Below are 19,358 nucleotides of genomic sequence, written 5' to 3' on the forward strand. Positions count from 1 at the left end.
CGCTAGTTTTGCATTCCCTTGTCAAACCATTCGAGAAGAGTGTAATACATCATTCACGACATTTTAAAATAGACCAAAGTGTCATTATCTTTATTTGAGCACGACTTTTTTTCCTTTCCTTTTCTTACAAGCATCATTGTTTTATATGGCATGGGTCATAGCAAAGTAGCCATTATTGGGGCAGGGTCGATTGGGACAGCTTTGGCATATGCCCTGTTAATGCGGGCTTCAGTGACAGAAATTCTCCTCGTCGATATTAGTACAAGCATCCTCCAGGGCCAAGTCCTTGACCTTGAAGACGCCGCACTTGGTACCAACACCATTGTCCGCGCAGGCACCTTTAACGAAGCAAGTCAATCCGATGTCATTGTCATTACAGCTGATGCACCCATGAATCCACAGGAATCGGAATTGAAGGTATTGTAAAAGGGAGGGGGAATGCCGTCAAAGAGCATGTAGGGTGATCACCAACCATGGTTGTTTCTTAGTGGACGAAACGAAACCAGCAACTCATGAGCAGCATCCTTTCAGCCTTGCTTCCTATCCAACCACGTGCGATGATCGTTGTGGGGAGTGATCCAGTGGATGTGTTGACTTGGCAACTGCAAGAAAAAACAGGGTTACCAAGGCATTGTGTATTCGGCGTTGGCGGCAATACGCGTAGTACAGCACGAGCCCGAGCATGGATTGCTGAAACATCAGGAGCGCGTCATCGTGAAGATAAAGCAAGCGTATATGTGGTGGGTAGTGGACAGCATCCAGTGGTCACATGGCACAGTGCCCATATCAACAATCGATCTGTCAACACCATTCCTGAATTAGCCGATCATCGAGCCACGCTTGAACGCATTGTAAATTCCGACAGGGGTAACGAGATTGCTCGTCTCAAGGGAGGTGCATGGTTTGGTCAAGCAGCCATGTTGTCACGTGTCGTCGAAGCTTGCCTGGCCAAGAACAATGATGATCATCATTCACCACCACCTGTTTTTGTATTATCGGTCTACGTCGATTCACTGAATGCATGCTTGTCTATGCCAGTATACCTTACGAATCAAGGTGCCCAAGAGCACGTGCAGCTCAATTTATCACATGAGGAGGAGCAAGCTCTAAAGGAAGCCGCAATAGAGACAACTCGTTTATATGAAACATCCACCATCCCTTCAACAGAATACCAACAATAATAAAGCAGCCCTTGTACATATGGCAAATCATTCATACACAGACTAGAAAGCAACCTATGGTATATAGCAATGACGTTTAATTACTACATAGCAGGATTACAGTATTAGGAAACATGCTTTTTTTTGGTATATTTATCTACACAGGGTGGTCTCACGCAATATACATTCGTAATAGGAGTAATGAAAAGGAATGATGCAAACAGGGATTGATGACATTTAACATGCTGTAGAGGTCCAGGTGATTGCTTGGGATCGGCTGCATTGATGATGTTGTTTGATCAATAATCCACATTTTCATTACATAGCGGCGTGCTTACCAAATAGGACACGTTGCATTTCGTAACAACCACTGCTCGATACAAAACGCATGATACTCGTGCTGACAAGGAAGTCGCATTAAATAAAGCTCTGTCCCAAAGACATCCTGGCATATGCTGCATTCTGATTCAATTACTAGCATACGCAAATGGTTAGAGAATAGAAAAACAAGGATGAAACATCATAAAGTAAATGCTGACCTTCTTTGTCATCTCCATTATCCAATCGTCGTTGAGGCAAGAGTTCGATATCTGCTGGTGATGCACCATTTTCTGCCGGTGATTCCCTTAAAATGATTATACACGACGTAGTTAGTATAAGAAAATATGATAGCATGCTATGCACTTACCATGATGGGTCATTCTGATGCTCTTCGTTAATCATCCTAAGATAAACAACTCAATACATATAAAGATCAATCCTTTTTATCATCTTACCGTAGTATGTTTGGAATATCATATGCTTCTTGAAATCCTCCCCATCCATCTTGTGTTTCGTTTTCTGCCCAAGGTTCAACCTCTGGATCGTCATGTGATGCATCGTAAACCTGTGCTCCCCAATAGTCTACCTCTGGATCGTAAACTGGTGGCGTATCGTAATAGTTTTCTTCCCAATCCTCGACGTAATGTGCTGTGCCATGAACCTCTTCGGCCCAATCCTCTACCTCTGGATCGTAAATGCCTTCTGCCCAATCTTCTACCTCTGGATCATAACGTGGTGTGTCGTAGATGTCTTCCGGCCAATCCTCTTCCTCTGGGTCGTAGTAGTGTTCAGGTTCAGGTTCCTCGCCTTCGTAGCTGATATGGGCATTCTCAAGCAGTTGGGCAAGATCATTTGTGGCATCTGCATCATCATCGTTAGGTTCACCAAAGTATGAAGGATCATCATTGTCATCATCGGTATCATCTTCGTTGGTGCTCTCACTATATACATAGTAAAATCATCATTGTGAGATCACTTTTTTGTATACCCTGTGTACGTGTACTTACGAAACAAAATCGGCTGAATGATTCTCGTTGTCATCAGATCCAGCATCCTCCTCAGGTGTAGCATATGAATCAGCATCCGGGAATTCACTTTCGATATAGGGGTCATACACCTCGCCGAAATAATGATCGCTTGACTGTTGGAGTGATGGATCATATCCAATCTCTTCTCCCCCAAACAGCATCGGGCTATCGCCTTCGTAATAGGTATACCATGAGCGCTCTGATGTCGGTTCATCCGTTTCCAATTGCGAAGTAATGATATCATCCTCCTCATCGGTACTACCATAGCCTTGATGATCTTCCTCGTGAAACGATGCATAGCCGTCATAGTCGTCGTGATCGTCGTATGGATCATAAACATCGCTATTGCTGCCATCATCTGATTCACCATCGTAGTTATTGAAATAAGCTCCATCATCATCGTCATCAGCGCTGTATTGAGTATCTTGATCATCATCGTCTGCATACGGGTATGAATTAGGATCAGGATCAGAATTGGCACCACTGCAAAGCCCAGGATAGTCATAGGCATCATATTCAGATTCGATTGTCGAACTACTCTCGGGCCATGATCCACCAACTTCATGATCGACTTGTGGCTGTTGTTGATACAAAACGCCAAAAGAGGAGTCGTTTTGTACAGAGTCGATCTATTTATTTGTTTCGTGTCAAAACTCTCCCTCCATTGCTCTCATGGGCCAGGGTTTACCTCTTCAACGAATTCGGATTGACAAATTAGACAAATGGGCTGATGGTCGACAAGGACTTCGGTTTGTTCTTCGCACACATGACAAAAGTAGAGCATGACACCAGGAACCGAAAGGGGGGGGGGGAAAGAGAAGTGGGAAAAGAGCTGTGGGTGCTTGCCGAAGCGGCATGACGCATAATCCTCGCACTCAGCTGACGACAAAGTCCCGGGCTGCTGCAGCCATATACACACACACACTCAACACCTCTTCCTTTCTTCCTTTCTTTCTTTACTTCCCTTCTCTTTTACAATGACTCGCACCGCCATGCCAATGGCTCAAGAAGCTGAACTTCCTCTCACCCCTGCAGAATTGGACGTATGTCATTCCTTCGTGAATGGTGAACACACACACACACACTCTCTCTCTCATTTAACAACGTTACTAACAATGTTGTCTTGGGTACCTCCCTCTTGTTTTATTTTGACCACCATCATCATATTCGCACACATACTAGGTTCTACGCAAGCAATATCTTAAGGAAGGAGAGTATGTCACCATCCAAACCAAGTTCAACTATGCCTGGAGTTTGATTCGCTCGGCTGATAACCGTCAAGTGCAAGAAGGCATTCAGTTGCTGACAGGTAAGTGGGATATGGGAAATGGATGGGCTCACCTGATATTTATTCTTCTTCATCTTTCCATAGAAATCTACATGGATTCACCTGAACGTCGTCGAGAATGTCTTTATTATCTTGCCATCGGCCACTACAAGATTGGTAACCTGTCAGATGCCAAAAAATTCAATACCGAGTTGTTACGACATGAGCCCAGGAATGAACAAGCATTGGATTTGGAAAGGAGGATCGATGAAAAGGTGTCCAAAGGTAAAGTGTTTACATATCATCATGGTCATTGCATATCCTCTAATCCCACCTTCGTTATTCAGAGGGCACAATTGGTCTGGCCATTGTAGGTGGCGTCGTCACACTTGGAGCTGCCATCCTTACTGCCATCCTCAAAAAGAAGAATTAGCCTGTTGTTGTAGTCATCCTACCCCCCATGATGATGGAATACCAATATTGTTGTATATCTACGTGAGAATATATATGGGATATGTTTTTACCTCTTCGCATGCTTTGGGATGTTAAGTATTGTTATTACTAAATGCCGACAAGCACACAATGGGACTATGTACAAAAGACGTCGAGTAAGACAATGAGCCAATTTTCTTGAGTACCCCTTATACACGTGTCGTAGTCCTTAGTAGTTAAGTATTCTTTGCGACAAAGACAAACATTATCATGCACACCTTTGGTATGTGGATATGGTGGGATGGTTATAATGGAGGCACATAGTCATCATACATTCCTCTTGGCAATAAGACTTGGCGGTATCTTGTTTAGCCGGCAGCGATATTCATATATGCAATGGTAAAGAAAGGAGGCTGTTTTTTATAGCCAATGCCTATAACTTAACGGATGATGGCATTATTGATTTAGTATGTACAACATGACAACGTATCATCCGGGAGCTCCATTATTCCCTTGCAGCTATCATGTAGAGTAATTTCATTATGCAAGAAAACTCAGCATAATCCAGCAGTGCGTGTGTGTGTGTGCGAATCTCGCTCGTTTATTTCCCTTTCGGCATGTCAACTACAACTACAGACCAAGACGAAGCATATGACTTTTCTAGTGAACTAATCGACTTGCTACGCTTCCAAAATCGCCACCAAAAGCAATTGGAAAGTGCAATGGCCAGCGTGAAACAAGATGCTCTTGCGCTCATTGACCGTTGCAACGCGATCAGCACTCGGCTAGACGACACACACCAAAAGGTCCTTGAAACCACTGACGCTTGCACGCGTACTCAACATAGTATCAACGCTTCCCTTCAAAATGATACCGAAGTCAATACCTTGGATGTTTTGCAAAGTACCTTGTGTCAGCGACTTTTGGAAATCCTTGATGAATCCCTTGGCAACAAGGTACGGGAACAGCAACAGCAGCAGCACCGTTGCCATGATACCACCACTACCACGCCATCACAACAACAACAAGATGACGACGAAGACATGGATAATGAACATTTTTCTTCTGCTTTATCGCCACCCTCTTCTTCAATAGCATCATCCCCGCGAACAGCACCCATGAAAAGGTGATTGTGTAGATGTGTAGATGCGTTTTAATGGTGTTGTTGCTGACTTTTTTTTCCATAGCGATAACGAAGATGAAGATACCACAGTAATACCACATAATGATCGTGTACATAGTCGTAGATAAAAAGTGTCCTTTTTGAATGCATGACGTATAATTAAACGAATGTTTTGGGAAAGGAAAAGAAGATGAAACACTATATAGACCATCATGAATGCATAGTAGTAGGAGTAATAGTAAAGGTAGTAGTATTTTGAGAGGGCTGGTATACAAAAGAGCGTGTAGATGGATATAGATCAGCAGTAGTAGTAATAGTATGTTCAATACGCGGTTGTGTTGTTACTGCTTGTGGTGGTAGCAGCAAGGGCGTTCACGGATGTCTTGAAGGAGACCAAGGTGGACACCGTTTGATTGACGAGGGTAGCGAAATTGCGCATATCTTTACCAGAATCCCAATGCAACTGTTGCCGTGAGATGACGGCTCGTAAAAGATCAAATAGTACAATGGTTCTAAGTTCGGCTTCTTCAATCCATTGTTCACGAGCTGATACGTTGGTCTTGTTGTCACATAAAATCAAGGTTGGAGGCTTTTGGAGATAAGCGATACGTTGTTGAGCCAATGAATGTAAATCAGCAATAGTCAAGAGTTTGGTCTGTGCCAACATGCCGATAAAGCGAATAAAAACACGAAATGAGCGTCGTCGTTGAGTACATGTGCTGATGGGTGATTTGATAAAGTTGTCAAGATGGCGGATAATGTGTGCAAGTAGTAAGCGATGGAAAACGTCTGCTGTTGTGTTGTCAAAGAGCGTCATTAAATTCGAATGCAAGGCGGAGAGACAATTGACCACGAGTTGTCCCACGGCGTTGCTGGTATCGTCGATGTTTGTATTGTCATAGAGCACATGGTCGAGTATGATGCCGAGAGTTTTGTATATTAAGATATCCAAGGATGACCTGCATTGGATAAGGGGAACCCAATCATGGATCTTGACAGCAAGTTGATGAGCCACGTCTCGCGTGGCTGTGTCGTGGCGTTCCACGTGGGCCATAGCAGCATGAATAGAACGATCGAATGTATGCATCCCTTTGATGTTGATGTGGTACTTGTGCAAGATAACTTGGTGTGCGAGTGACCGGCATGTGCGTGAGCAGGTGCTCAGGTACCACAGATCAGCAAAGTCAAGATAAGATGCTACTTGTAGCTGTAATTCCAATGGTAACTCGCTGATGAAATGTCGTTGTGTGTAGTGCATGATGGGCATTGAAAGGCAACAAATGGATGAAATGAAATATGAGTAGAGTAGTTGTAGTAGTGTGTGGAGGACGAGGAGTGAAAGTGTATCATCATGGCGCGTTTCTTTTATGCGACTTGAAGTACTGCATCTGGGAACAAAATCAAAAGTCAAAGCCGAGGGTCCAGAATCCCTAACTCGGATCTTTGCTTGTTTTAGATCACAAGTTACCCAAATTGGCGATCGTCTTCTCCGTGAGGGGTAGCACCTAAATGCCCCACTGCTTGACAGTTTCATGTACAAAGCCTATTCTACATCCCCGTGTTACAATCGGCCGTGATCCCAATTCTGTCATGAACAGCGAAATGACATGTAAAGCTGTTATTATCGTGCATCCTCCTCATGTTACTTTTACTGAGAAAATATCACCTCAGCGGTAGCTGGAGAAAGAGCACTATTTATGATGGAAAGGATGACGGATTTGGTAAAACGCGTTTACGTCAATAGAAAACTTTCGATTCATGCACTGAAACGCTACACAGCAGGGTCGTTCATTGGAAAAGGTAAATAAATGGATAGCGCCAAATGTAGGGATCATCATGCCCTTCCTCCTCAAAAGGCATGAAGCGCCCTCTACATTCCGCTACTCTTTCCGATTGCTGATCACTTTGGAGGTCATTTGTTTCATAGAAAAAAGGAACTGATCGATCATCCAACTTCGTATTCTTCCGCCCCTGAATAAAGTAAACCCTTCACTCGGATTAGCATTCTCTTCTTGGTCGGATTCCCACTTCTTGAAAGTTGAATACATATTATTAGATGCCATCGAAGGTAATAGAAGGTTTGAACAATGGCATGTATGTATACATCCACCACTACCACCATCATCATTGCCCCTTGCATGCATTCCATATGTACTCAGCATCACTACCAACATCGTAGACTCCTTTGTAAAAGGTCAACGTTTATTATCCCTCATATGGATGATGGGTTTGTGTGTGCGGGGAGAGAATATGGGCACATTGTGCATACGACACAATCGCAATCTATTTTTTGATTATCAAAAGAAGGATTTGAAGTAATTCCCTTTTCAGGCAGAACTCCCATTGATGTTGGCCTGTGCATGGGATGGGATGTGGCAGGTGCATTGGGTATATGCGAGAGAGTGTAATAATATAGAGTTTATCAGCCAGCTTTGATTGGGGGGAGGTGAGCCAACCAAAATTGATTGTGCGATCGATTGGGCTGATTAAGTCATGCTCATGCTGTGTGTGAATGGGTGTGGTGTGTGCCTGAATCAGCCATTATCGGCTTCCAGCATGAAGAAAATCTACACACGCTTCTCTTCCACTCCATTTCGTCTTCAATGCTTTCTCAATGTCGACTCTTACTTGTCACACTATTGTCGAAGCTCATTCCTCCTCTTCTGGTACCCATCGACGACCTAATGTTGACCATCACCAGCTGCATAAATCGTCTCGACAACAACAACAACAGCACTCGTTGCCTATCAATATCAAACGCAGCAAGCATCCAGCCCGAACGCCAAGATCACCTGAAGGTGTAGCCGACGACTACTTTGGTCTTAATGTAGCATCGACTTCATCCACAGGAGGAGAGAGTGATTACCAAGTGGTTCTCGAAGATGGTACATTACAAAGACGCACCGTATCCTTGACTACAATGGTAACTGGATCCTACTCGTCAATTATGGATTACTATCAGCGTTACAGTGATCGATCCTTGCTTTCACCATCATCAGCTACTACTCTCGAAAGGTAATAGAATAACAAAAGCAACCCCTATTTTCCAATGTCACCATTGATGATGGAATCATTGTTCATCAATAGACATTATGATCATCATGAATCAACACCCTTGCTTGGAGGACAAAGAAAGCGGCTTGACCTTAGCTCAGATGATGACGACGACGATGATGACAATGATGACCGCCACCATGACAACAACACTATCCATCGCAACAAGAGGAAGAAGATATCATGGCGATTGAGTTATGCCCAAAAACGAGTGATCAAATGCAGCGTAGCGTATATGCTCGGTTCGCTTTTTACGTTTGTTCCGATATTGAATCAGCTTGTGGGGGGTTCGATGGCAGCAAGCCATTTAGCAGCTACAGTGACCGTATTCTTCAATCCTGCAAAGACAATCGGCGGCATGGTGGAAGCAGCAGGCTATGGATGGCTATTTACAGTGTGTGCCTTGATCCTTTGCATGATCAGCCTTTGGGTGAATGATCTTTTGTTGAACGATGGCCGATACCTTTTAAGTTATGGGTTGACCTTGGGTGTCTGGATCGGTGTCAGCTCCTTCGTCATTGCTTACTTTAAGGGTCTCATGAACAAACCCAGCACGGGAACAGGTATTAACTATATCATTTCTCATTGTCATCATGATAACATTACTCATATACAACATGCATCATCATCATCATCATCATCATGTAGCATCGGCTCTTGCCTTCATCATTATCCTATCCACACTTGTCAGAGAGGCTTCTCCGGATCGCAATGATTATAGCTTCACGCTCATTCAACATCTATTTGTACTTGTGGCTATCGGCACCATCATATCAATAGCTGTTTGCTTAGTTTTGTGGCCTGAGACGGCTACCAAAAAGCTAAAGTATGCATTATGATTACGATGTACATCTAAGGACGCTTATTCATTCATCATCTATGTAGAGCTGATATCCACAACAGCCTCATGTCAAATCGCGTCTTGCTCAAGTTGCTTACAAAGACCTTTCTTTTGGATGCTGATCTACCAAGTTTTACGGCAAACAAAAAGCTACAAGAAGCGATCAAAGCGCAACGTGCCGGATTTGCAGCCATGAAAAAGTCATTGTCGGATGCCAAATTGGAATTTCAACTTGTGGATGGATATGATGAGATTGTTGCCAGCCTTCAACGTCTTGAAAGACACGTGGGTGGTCTTCGTAGCAGCTGTGGTCTTCAATTTGAAGCAATGAGGATGCGAAATCCCAATGATAGTACGACAACGACATCATGGAATGTTACTACGAGTGATCAACGACGCAAATTTGAGCATGAATTACGCCGAGAGCAAAGTTGGCAGAGCAACAACAACAACAACGATACCACCATAGCCGATAACGATGAGGAGAATGGTGGAGGTGGAGGAGGAGAATTATTGGAATTCATAAAGACCGTGCGTGCACCCATGAAATCATTAGCGTATACATGCAAGCAAACCATTGTTCAACTCCAATCGCAATTTGACACTATGCAACGCCGCCCTATCTCTTTTCGCCTCTTACGACAAAATTTGACAGTGGCCATGGCGCTTTTTGAAGAATCTTTGCATCATGCATTGTCCCATATGTATCGTCGAAGCAACAGCGCTGAATTGCATGTACAACTTTTGAAGGAAGTTCCAGTCGACAATATCTATTTGGTCTACTTTTTTGTATTTTGTCTACTCGAGTATGCCAAAGAGCTTTCTATTCTTGTGCAATGCGTTGAAAACATCATTGAGCCCACGAGTAGCAGTACAACCGCCATGAACAAGCAATCGACACGACCCATGGCCACCGATACGGATGAACCCTTTGCTGTACCCAACAACCATAATACGCTCAATACCTTGCATACACCTACGCCAAGCACACAACGACACAAATTCAGTGTGAGGTTATGGGGCTTCTTTTCTTGGTTTCGACAACATACGGTGCGTTTTGCAGCCAAGAATATGATAACAGCCATTGTCCTATCATCCTTTGCATTCATCCCTCAGACACAACCTTACTTTTACAAGTATCGCATGGAGTGGACATTGCTTACAGTAAGTTGTTTTGGTATGGTATCCAACAATCAAAGGCTCACGTTTATTCGCTTTAGGTGATGACCTTATTATCTCCAACCATGGGTGGAACTAATCTTACGGCGGTTTTACGAGTGCTTGCAACGATAGTTGGATGTGTGGTGGCTGCTATTACTTATACACTGTTTCCAGCGCAGCCTGTGGTGCTGGCTTTATTGTCATGGATCTATTCGCTACCCAGTTTTTGGATTATCTTGTATCACAAGCATGGACGCTTTGGCCAAGTGGCGTTATTGGCATACAATCTTGTGGTACTCTTTTGCTACAACCATCGTAATGACGAGATGATGGATTTTGACGTGATGGAATTGGCAATCGTGCGGTGCATTACGGTGTCTTTGGGCGTTGTCTTTGGATTGGTGGTGACAGCCTACATTTGGCCTTATTCAGCACGTGTTGAACTAAGAAAGGGATTATCGGACTTGCTTATTCGGCTATCATGGGTATACAAGCATCTATCAATGACACAAGACCAACGTGAAATGCTTCATCATCAAACGGAGTGCCAGCAATCACTTATCCACTTGCGGGATCTTTTAGTACACGCACCAAGTGAGCCAAGACTAAAAGGAACCTTCCCTGCAGCAGCCTATGATACCCTGCTCACAACATGCCAAAACATTATGGACAAGTTTGTTTCGCTTGGCATTGTCGTAGCCAAAAGAGAAACCCAAATCCACCTTGTGCTTCTGGAAGCTAGCACCGAATACAAGGAAATGGTCGGCAACTCACTCTTATACTTTTACGTTCTTGCATCAGCATTACAACTCAAAACGCCTTTGCCACCTTATTTACCACCCGCCGAAAGAGCTCGCAAGCAACTCATGCTCCAACTACAAGATACATCTTTGCATTCGGAAGGACATTACATGATTTACTATGCTTATCTGGTGCTCATGGAAGATGTCATTCGTGATCTTGATTCGGTATGTGATAGAGCGTGTATTCAAACATGTATGGCTATTATGTTACTAATGAACGTACTCCATGTAGCTTGGTAAGGTGATGAAGGACTTGTTTGGAGCACTGATACCAGATAATCAATGGGCAGAATACTTTACAAGGCAAATCGCTTAGATACCCCTTACTAGATATACAGCATCATCATCAATGACTACTACTAGATAAATGCATTCAAACAATAGATTGGTATTTTATAAACGAAAGAAATGCAATGGTACGGATGTTGTTTGATATCTATCTACAAATAGCATATATAAGGAGGAGGTGGATGACTTGATAGGGGTGGTGGGGTGATGGGATGTGATGATATAGGTTGTTATTGTTGGGTACTGCTACTAAATCTATATTTACTTCATCCATCGATCACGAATGCTTGAAGTCCAAGCGGGAGCGCCTTCGAATCCATTGATACCACGGCTGTAGTCATGGAAAGCCTTGTAGATTTCTTGTTGGGTGTTCATGACAAAGGGGCCATATTGAACAATGGGTTCCTTGATAGGTTTGCCAGCGATGATGACAAAGTGGCAGTCATCCGTGAGAGCCTCAACAGGGATGTAGGTACCACCATTATCATCAAGGACAAGCGTATGATGAGCATCGGATTTATGCTTGTCTGCACCAAAGAGACCAGAGCCATTGATGGTGTAAATGAAACCAGCATAGTCCTTGGGGATGACTTGTTCGATGGATTTGCCCTTGGCCAACTTGACATCAATAAACATGGTTGGTGTGCGAGTCATGACAGGGCTCTTGACACCATAAGATTCACCAGCGATGACCTTGATATTGACACCATCCTCAGGAGAAACTTGTGTCACCTTGGAAGCAGGGAATTCTTGGTAGTTGGGTTCAGCCATCTTGTCCTTGGATGAAAGGTTTACCCACAATTGCAAACCATGAGCACGGCTGTTGCTGGCAGGAATTTCAGCATGAACAATGCCCTTGGCAGCTGACATCCATTGAAGATCACCAGGACCGATACGACCACTATGACCCTTGAAGTCTTCATGCAAAAATTCGCCTTCGAGCATGTAAGTCACTGTTTCAAAACCGCGATGGGGATGATCAGGGAAACCACCAGGAGCATGGACATCAAATTCATCAAGCATAAGGAATGGATCCAAGTTGCGAAGCTGCATGCTACCGATACTACGGAAGACTACAATCATCATCATCATGATGAGTATACACACATCATATACACCACCACACGAGAAGAGTACATACCACGAGCACCATCACCATCCATTTGTTCACGAGAAAGAACGGACTTGACAATCTTGCGTGCAATACGAGAAGCCATTGTTGTTGTTGTTGTTGATTTGCTTGGTGAAAAGAATAAACTTTGTAAAGTTGATTCCAGGGCAAGGAGAGAACACCGAGTCCTTTTATACTCATCCGAAGCGGAGTTCAATAGCTGCCGTGCCTTTGTCAGTGATTACAAAGGCGGTGAGTGACCTGGTTTCAGGCGGTGCAACATGCTTACAAGTGGATGGGTAAGCGTTACTAATGGCCAACACGATCCATCGAGTACCATCTACACCCACAGCTGCTTACTAAATCGCTCCATTCAAGTGCTCCATTGACGATGCTGGTGATTGGGAACAGAGAAAAGGTCAACTGTGACACCAAACGAGTGTATGTGTGGGGCGCATGATAAAATAGCGACATGGCGACAAAGAAATCAATAAACGGGCGTTGTCTTTCTTCTTTCCTTTTCCTTTATCCAAAATGCCTACTTGCGAGAATTCATCACAAACGGATCGATTTCGTCACTGCAGAGAACGTGAGCTACACGTGACCTTCAAGATACCTGCAGCACAACGTCAACGAATCAAAGAAAGCACATCCTTCAACACGTGCCCATTGTCATCGCTTCGTGCAACATGCATCGCAACAATCGAATATCCAAATTACTCTGATGATGTCTTTTCCCTTGACAAGCTCGATGTTGTATTGGACAATGGTGCTCTCATTGTGGAGATATCCTTTTTCATCTCATTCATGCGATTACTACTATTGCTTCTTCTTTGATGTGCATACAATCATCCTTAACTTTTCTTACTGTGGTTGCAGGATCAACGGATTAGATTATGTGGCCTCCATGTCATGGGCAGAGAGACCACTCAAGAATGTAGGTTTACGTGCATGTTACGTTTATTCACATTCATTATTGATGTTGTTGTATGTAGGCCATGAAACGAAGCGACTTCCGCTTGGAGAGGATATACACATCAAACAAGCTTGGGAATGTTCAAGGCGAGTGATATTATTATTACTCATACGTTACCAATGCAATCCCCTGACAAAAGCTACCACCATAGGCTTTCTCTTTCACATCACCCGATCCTCAGCTTCAGTGAGCACGCCTCTTTCTTACATCCTCAAGCGACCAGCACCTTATGCAACTCTATCCACCATTCACCTGATGTTGGAATTCGAGGCAGACAATATCCTTTTTAAAATGCTTTGTGAACAACCATCGCTCTTCAACACATCATAAAAGTCCTTAACTGGCTTTCTTTCTTACAGCCAGACGAGCTACAAGACATGTTGGAATCACCACCCGATGCGTTTAACGAATACCTTTCATCCGTCTTCAACCAAATCATTGGCCGGAATCTCTGTAAGCTCTATCCACTTGTATTTTCATCCGAGTATGCCAAAGTAAGTGTCCATGATCATCCACGATGGCTCCTATTACTACAAAGCACGTACTCATCATCACCTTTTGGTAGCGTCTCGCTGAAATCACATGCATGATCCCCACCATTGCTCGTTCTATCCAACGTGTTATTATGCGTGCCAACAATGACAGAGGTGGATCACAACATCTATATACGCCATCCCCCGCTGCACTTATTGCACGAGCCAATCTCCAAGCGATCGCTTCAGTGACACGCATCATGCGACCTACTTTTACTACGATGGATGATGATCCTGGGGATGACATGAAAATGGATCTCATGATTGGGTTTTATTATTCCATCAAGCGAAACCTATTTATACAACGACATGCAAAGGTCAACAATACCACAACAGACAACGATGACCAGCAAGTCCCCATGTCCTATGAAGATGTAGCGGATGCTTGGATTGTACCAGATTCAACTACTACAGACCACCCCGTAGACGATGATTTGTACATGTACTTCTAATACAATATCCATATCACTATCATACGTTCCTATTTTGTTGGCTTTCATGTTGTGGATGAAGGATAACACCCTTTACAGGATATGTATACACACCCAGGAAGAGACTTTTGGTATACCTTATGGAGCATTGTGCTTTTGCAATATTGTATTAGGAATGATGGGTTGGGCATAATACTATAAGATGAAGGGTGTGGGGTATCAGAGGGATTCGACATGAACTTCAAATCGACCTTTTTTAAAGACGGTGCTGTTCCTTGATCGCATTTCTTGTACGACAGGTGGAACCAAGGCTTTGTCTGTGGATTCGGGTGAGATAGTAGTGGCAATGGCTTCTCTTTCAGCATCATTTTTTGTGCATGTGAAAAAGTTATCCATACCCCCTACATGAGGCTGACGCCAGAATGCATTGTCCCAAATGTGTGGTTTATGTGTTGTTCCAGTAGCTGGTGGCGGTGGTGGTGGTAAAGTGGTAGTCGTATCTGCTGTTGTGGTTTGATTGTATTCATCGGATGATGAAAACCGAGAACCACGTTGCTCATCCACATACAAGGAGCTGTTGCTAGTAGGATGATGGGCTGTTGTTGCTGGTAATGGTATATCACTTTTCTCCTGCTCCTGCTGCTCCTCCTCCAACATGTGCGCTAAGCTATCGCGACGATTGAAATCTCTTTCATCTTCGTGACAACAACAAGGTTGAACGTTATTACTATCACTATTACTACTGATTTCATCATCTGGTAGGATCCTTATACCAGCAATGTCGGCGAATTCTTTGGCTGTCAGGTCACCCGAGTGAGCTGTGATGTTGGAAGATGAAATGTAGGAGATGTGGGAATAATGTCGAATGTGAGTGGCAGTTTTGCTACGGCGATGGTGTATGGCTGATGATGAAGATTGATGATGATGATGATGTATGCTGCTATTGTTGTTCAAGCAACTGCTACCTCCAGGCATTTGAAGACTTGTTGTATGTCGATGTCCACTCCGATTGACTAGGATACTACGACGTTGCTGTTCCTCCTCCTGGTAACAAATAACACGTGGTGGTGGGTCATCATCCTCATCCTCATCATCCTCATCGTCGTCTTCATTATCCTTTGTGCGTCGATTGTTGTCAGCGAACAGGGGACGATGATCGGATCGTTTCCGTTGATGTTGTGTTTGATAGCGATAGCGTTCAAAAAGGGCATCATTTTCAAATGCGTTGACACCATTGCTGTTGTTTCTTTGGCGACCAAAAGTGTCATGGTCATCAGTGTTACGAAAACAAGATTGTAAAATTGAGGTGATTGATGAACGTCGTCTATGTTCACCCAAAATGGTTGAGGAAGGTGACGATGATGAGACAAGTTTTGAAAAGATGGATTTGGGTTTTGATGATAAAAAGGAAGCTGCTGGTTCTTGAAAAGATGGAACAAAATCGTGACCTGAAGTGGATGATCGTAAAGCACTTGACGAACGATTCCGCTTAATCGAAAAGACAATAGTCATAGAATAAAAGGAGAGGAGGGGAAAGAAAAAGAGAGAGAGAGAGTAAGAGTAAGAAATGATATATACGGGAATTATCCTAGAACAGGAAAAAAGAAAGGGAAAAGAGGAAGATAAGCCAACCTTTCTTCTCTCTTTCCCCTCTCTCTCACTCTCTCTCTCTGAGACTCATCTCCTCCTCCTTTTCCCCAATCCCATATAGTGGAAAACCCTGTTGGGAGACGCGCACAGGGGTCATTCACTTTATCTCCTTCCTTTTTTACATTGTCACTGCAAGGAGCAGCATCACTGGCATTCAACTGCAGCACCACCCTTTGTAAAGTTTTGCTATTTATTCCTTTGCAATTGTCATAAAGCTATACATTCATGATCCCATAGCGATCGCATTCACAATGGAAAGCACATTGTATTGAGGGGTCGAAAGAATAAAGAATTTCAATGGTATCAACACATGACCAAATGAGAAAGGGCCCAGGAATGGGGGTTTGATTGTTGGGTGTGGGTGATGGGAGAACAGGGACCTGAGACATCAGGCATCACTGGTTTAATAAGTACATCATCATCATTCATTCTTATCTTAATTATTAAAGCATCCAATACCGTAATGTGATGTCAAGCTCTTCTTTTAATGCAACCATATGCCAGCAAAAGCGCGTTGATGCCGACTCTGAAACGGCTGAGTACGCGTGGCTGTAATACTCATGCAACCCAGCAATATTTTCATGCGCAGTGATTACCCCAGGTAACATGCTGGGTACTTGAAACTGCAGGGTCAACCATCAATGGCGAACCGCATGAGAAAACAACACAGCTGATATCTATATCCCGTTTAGCCATGCAAATTGTAACACCTTATTACAATGCAGAGATGGGATGATGGTCAGTGCTTGTTGTTCTCTATTAGGGTATCGGGCTATCATTACGTAACTTGTACAAGCTACTCTTTTTTCTGCCACATACATATCATCCATCACCTTACCAAGAATTGGGCAATCGCATCAAGTAGTTATCCTGCATAAAAAAAAGTACAGGAGCAACCCGCTGCAAAAGCATGAGAACGCGCAAGATCTAGAACCAATGATAAGGACCATCATGGACTCTTCTCTTTAATATGGATCGCCCACTCGTATTCATTGTCTAACATGTTCAATGAAATGCAGCAAATTTCGATCACTAGGGTACCATGTATGCTTTTATAATGGATGATCGTTGTCATGAGCTACTACTTAACCAATGGGGCTACACAGCATTGCGTATAATAGTGCACAAAAGCCACGCCTCCTTTAATAAGCAAATGACTCCCACCACAAGAAGCTCGTTGTATCACCATCCAAGAGATATTATATTACGATTAATGATTAGGATGAGCGTTTTTGGCCGTTCGCTTTTGATTTCTGGCCAAAATGTCGCAAGCACCACTTAAATGGTATTCACCTTTCGACATATGGTCTTGGCAACACGGCATCAGTTTATCCTACAAACCGGTAAAAAGTCGTTGATCACCGTTCAAGATGTTACACATGTGGCCCACGTATGCTACTCATTTTACCCGTGCGCTTTATACAACAAGTGATCGAGTCCTATTTCTTGATTTTCTTTTTCTTCTCGCTTTCCTTTCCCCCCTTTTTATGTCGAATACGAAGAATGCCATCACCCAATGCCCCCACCAAGACCCAACACTTTCTTCTACTCTATCCATAACAAACACTAGCACAGAACCCTTTCCTCAACAACAACGATTATACGTGTTAACCCGACAGCCCTTAACTGCACGTAACCTTGCACTCCATACATCTCTGGTATGCCAACTAGTAGTAATAGTAGCGGATTGCATATAACATTTATAAATTGACCTCCTTTGGAAAAGAATCCTTCGACATGTCAAAACCGTGTTGAACGTGCGTTACAATTTATTGATCGGCAAAGCTATCTTGCTCGTATGGAACGCAAGCTGCAAAATGATCTACGACAAGAAAGACGTCAAGTCCGCCAAGAGCATCATAATAATAGAGCTCGCAGTAGTAGTAGTAAAACCAGCCCCAGCCTTCATACCACCACCGCCCATTCCTCTTGCTCTTCTTCCATTGAGCTACCACCCACAAAGATCCATCGCATCATGAGCCGTTTAAGCCATCCTTTCCATTCTCGTGGAACTTCTTTAGAAGCTAGCAGCGGTATCTCTTCATCCTCATCCTCCTCCCCAACATTAATAGCTATTGGCTACCATGAATGTATCTAATCCCAAAAAATGACAGTTGTTGTTTATATATGGTGCAAGTGTGAGTGAGAGAATATACAAAAAGCGTGATCAACGAACGATTTTGAAATGAGTCATGGATCGAGTCATGTGAGGGGTGGTAGTGGTGGTGGTGGTGGATGTAATGTCAAATCAGCTCAGCGTGCCTTGTCGGCAATAGGGTTGGCATGGATAGTGACACTGCGAATGCGTACTTCTTGAATAGGTCGATGCTTCTCATCCACAGGAATCTTTTCAATAGCATCCAAGGTAGAATCAGCGCCATCAATCACCCTACAAACAAAGCCGTTCATGAATGATACTTTCCCCCACAAAAAGAAATACCTCTCGTCCACCATGATACTTACTTGCCGAACACAGTGTATTTGGTATCGAGATGAGGATGCTTGGCGTAAGTGATGAAGAATTGAGAACCATTGGTGTTAGGACCAGAGTTTGCCATGGATAGAATTCCTCGTGCATTATGCTATGATACAACATGTTAACTACTTTGATCCCCCCCATCTTTGTAGTACCTTGTTACCTTGAGCGTTGACCGGATCTCATCATTGAATTTGCGTCCCCAGATAGAGTTACCACCTTTGCCTGTGCCTGTCGGATCACCAGTCTATAGAGAGAGAATGTGTCGAGGCGCGTCGTTGTAGTGTAAGTATAGGGTTGCCATGGTCACCACCATTCTCACTGTCATCCAACTTTACCTGCACCATAAAGCCTCCAATGTTGCGATGGAATAGATTGTTGTCATAATAGCCACTAGCACAGAGCGCGAGAAAGTTCTTGAATGCGACTCCATTAGCGATCCAAGATGACACGAGCGTGAGGACAAGCTTACCTCGGCTGTTGTGGGAACAGCTTCACAAAACACCTCTACTTTGAGATCACCGAGATCTGTATGCAGCGTTACTGACTAAGAAGCAATGAGAACCAAGCTCACAATTATCGGCAATGGGTATTTACCATGAATAGGAGGAGGAAGAGCCGCGCGCTTAAAGTCTTGGAACAACTCACAGCATTTTTATTTACATCTGAAACCCATTCCACTACTACTGCTACTACTATTACA

At 43.6% G+C, this 19,358-nt stretch overlaps 11 protein-coding genes across 11 annotated transcripts; 6 read left to right on the plus strand and 5 right to left on the minus strand.

The window, feature by feature from the left end:
• Positions 1-150: 150 nt before the first annotated feature.
• On the plus strand, positions 151-1,181 carry O0I10_001392 (uncharacterized protein; the record flags this gene model as incomplete). The annotated part of the gene is made up of 2 exons (XM_058481489.1): positions 151-417; positions 489-1,181. 2 exons carry the CDS (start codon positions 151-153, stop codon positions 1,179-1,181), a joined length of 960 nt encoding a protein of 319 aa, XP_058348127.1.
• A 313-nt stretch (positions 1,182-1,494) lies between these two features.
• Positions 1,495-3,293, minus strand: O0I10_001393 (uncharacterized protein; the record flags this gene model as incomplete). Its single annotated transcript, XM_058481490.1, has 6 exons — positions 1,495-1,634; positions 1,700-1,785; positions 1,849-1,884; positions 1,937-2,422; positions 2,489-3,138; positions 3,198-3,293. 6 exons carry the CDS (start codon positions 3,291-3,293, stop codon positions 1,495-1,497), a joined length of 1,494 nt encoding a protein of 497 aa, XP_058348128.1.
• A 193-nt stretch (positions 3,294-3,486) lies between these two features.
• Positions 3,487-4,209, plus strand: O0I10_001394 (uncharacterized protein; the record flags this gene model as incomplete). Its single annotated transcript, XM_058481491.1, has 4 exons — positions 3,487-3,552; positions 3,692-3,818; positions 3,882-4,061; positions 4,124-4,209. The coding sequence occupies 4 exons, from the start codon at positions 3,487-3,489 to the stop codon at positions 4,207-4,209; spliced, it is 459 nt and encodes a 152-aa protein (XP_058348129.1).
• Positions 4,210-4,825: 616 nt separating this feature from the next.
• O0I10_001395 (uncharacterized protein) lies at positions 4,826-5,459 on the plus strand (the record flags this gene model as incomplete). The annotated part of the gene is made up of 2 exons (XM_058481492.1): positions 4,826-5,334; positions 5,396-5,459. 2 exons carry the CDS (start codon positions 4,826-4,828, stop codon positions 5,457-5,459), a joined length of 573 nt encoding a protein of 190 aa, XP_058348130.1.
• A 194-nt stretch (positions 5,460-5,653) lies between these two features.
• On the minus strand, positions 5,654-6,589 carry O0I10_001396 (uncharacterized protein; the record flags this gene model as incomplete). The annotated part of the gene is made up of 1 exon (XM_058481493.1): positions 5,654-6,589. The coding sequence occupies one exon, from the start codon at positions 6,587-6,589 to the stop codon at positions 5,654-5,656; it is 936 nt and encodes a 311-aa protein (XP_058348131.1).
• Positions 6,590-7,945: 1,356 nt separating this feature from the next.
• Positions 7,946-11,506, plus strand: O0I10_001397 (uncharacterized protein; the record flags this gene model as incomplete). The annotated part of the gene is made up of 6 exons (XM_058481494.1): positions 7,946-8,346; positions 8,419-8,948; positions 9,034-9,211; positions 9,271-10,390; positions 10,447-11,355; positions 11,423-11,506. The coding sequence occupies 6 exons, from the start codon at positions 7,946-7,948 to the stop codon at positions 11,504-11,506; spliced, it is 3,222 nt and encodes a 1,073-aa protein (XP_058348132.1).
• Positions 11,507-11,739: 233 nt separating this feature from the next.
• O0I10_001398 (uncharacterized protein) lies at positions 11,740-12,695 on the minus strand (the record flags this gene model as incomplete). The annotated part of the gene is made up of 2 exons (XM_058481495.1): positions 11,740-12,551; positions 12,620-12,695. 2 exons carry the CDS (start codon positions 12,693-12,695, stop codon positions 11,740-11,742), a joined length of 888 nt encoding a protein of 295 aa, XP_058348133.1.
• An 801-nt stretch (positions 12,696-13,496) lies between these two features.
• O0I10_001399 (uncharacterized protein) lies at positions 13,497-14,550 on the plus strand (the record flags this gene model as incomplete). Its single annotated transcript, XM_058481496.1, has 5 exons — positions 13,497-13,526; positions 13,585-13,651; positions 13,717-13,751; positions 13,925-14,059; positions 14,131-14,550. The coding sequence occupies 5 exons, from the start codon at positions 13,497-13,499 to the stop codon at positions 14,548-14,550; spliced, it is 687 nt and encodes a 228-aa protein (XP_058348134.1).
• A 198-nt stretch (positions 14,551-14,748) lies between these two features.
• On the minus strand, positions 14,749-16,041 carry O0I10_001400 (uncharacterized protein; the record flags this gene model as incomplete). The annotated part of the gene is made up of 1 exon (XM_058481497.1): positions 14,749-16,041. The coding sequence occupies one exon, from the start codon at positions 16,039-16,041 to the stop codon at positions 14,749-14,751; it is 1,293 nt and encodes a 430-aa protein (XP_058348135.1).
• A 1,625-nt stretch (positions 16,042-17,666) lies between these two features.
• Positions 17,667-18,277, plus strand: O0I10_001401 (uncharacterized protein; the record flags this gene model as incomplete). Its single annotated transcript, XM_058481498.1, has 2 exons — positions 17,667-17,837; positions 17,906-18,277. The coding sequence occupies 2 exons, from the start codon at positions 17,667-17,669 to the stop codon at positions 18,275-18,277; spliced, it is 543 nt and encodes a 180-aa protein (XP_058348136.1).
• Positions 18,278-18,432: 155 nt separating this feature from the next.
• Positions 18,433-19,255, minus strand: O0I10_001402 (peptidyl-prolyl cis-trans isomerase-like 3; the record flags this gene model as incomplete). Its single annotated transcript, XM_058481499.1, has 6 exons — positions 18,433-18,568; positions 18,643-18,761; positions 18,819-18,902; positions 18,994-19,071; positions 19,128-19,202; positions 19,253-19,255. The coding sequence occupies 6 exons, from the start codon at positions 19,253-19,255 to the stop codon at positions 18,433-18,435; spliced, it is 495 nt and encodes a 164-aa protein (XP_058348137.1).
• Positions 19,256-19,358: the final 103 nt, after the last annotated feature.

Source organism: Lichtheimia ornata (assembly GCF_029851405.1).
Source record: "Lichtheimia ornata isolate CBS 291.66 chromosome Unknown scaffold00003, whole genome shotgun sequence".
Classification (NCBI taxonomy): domain Eukaryota; kingdom Fungi; phylum Mucoromycota; class Mucoromycetes; order Mucorales; family Lichtheimiaceae; genus Lichtheimia; species Lichtheimia ornata.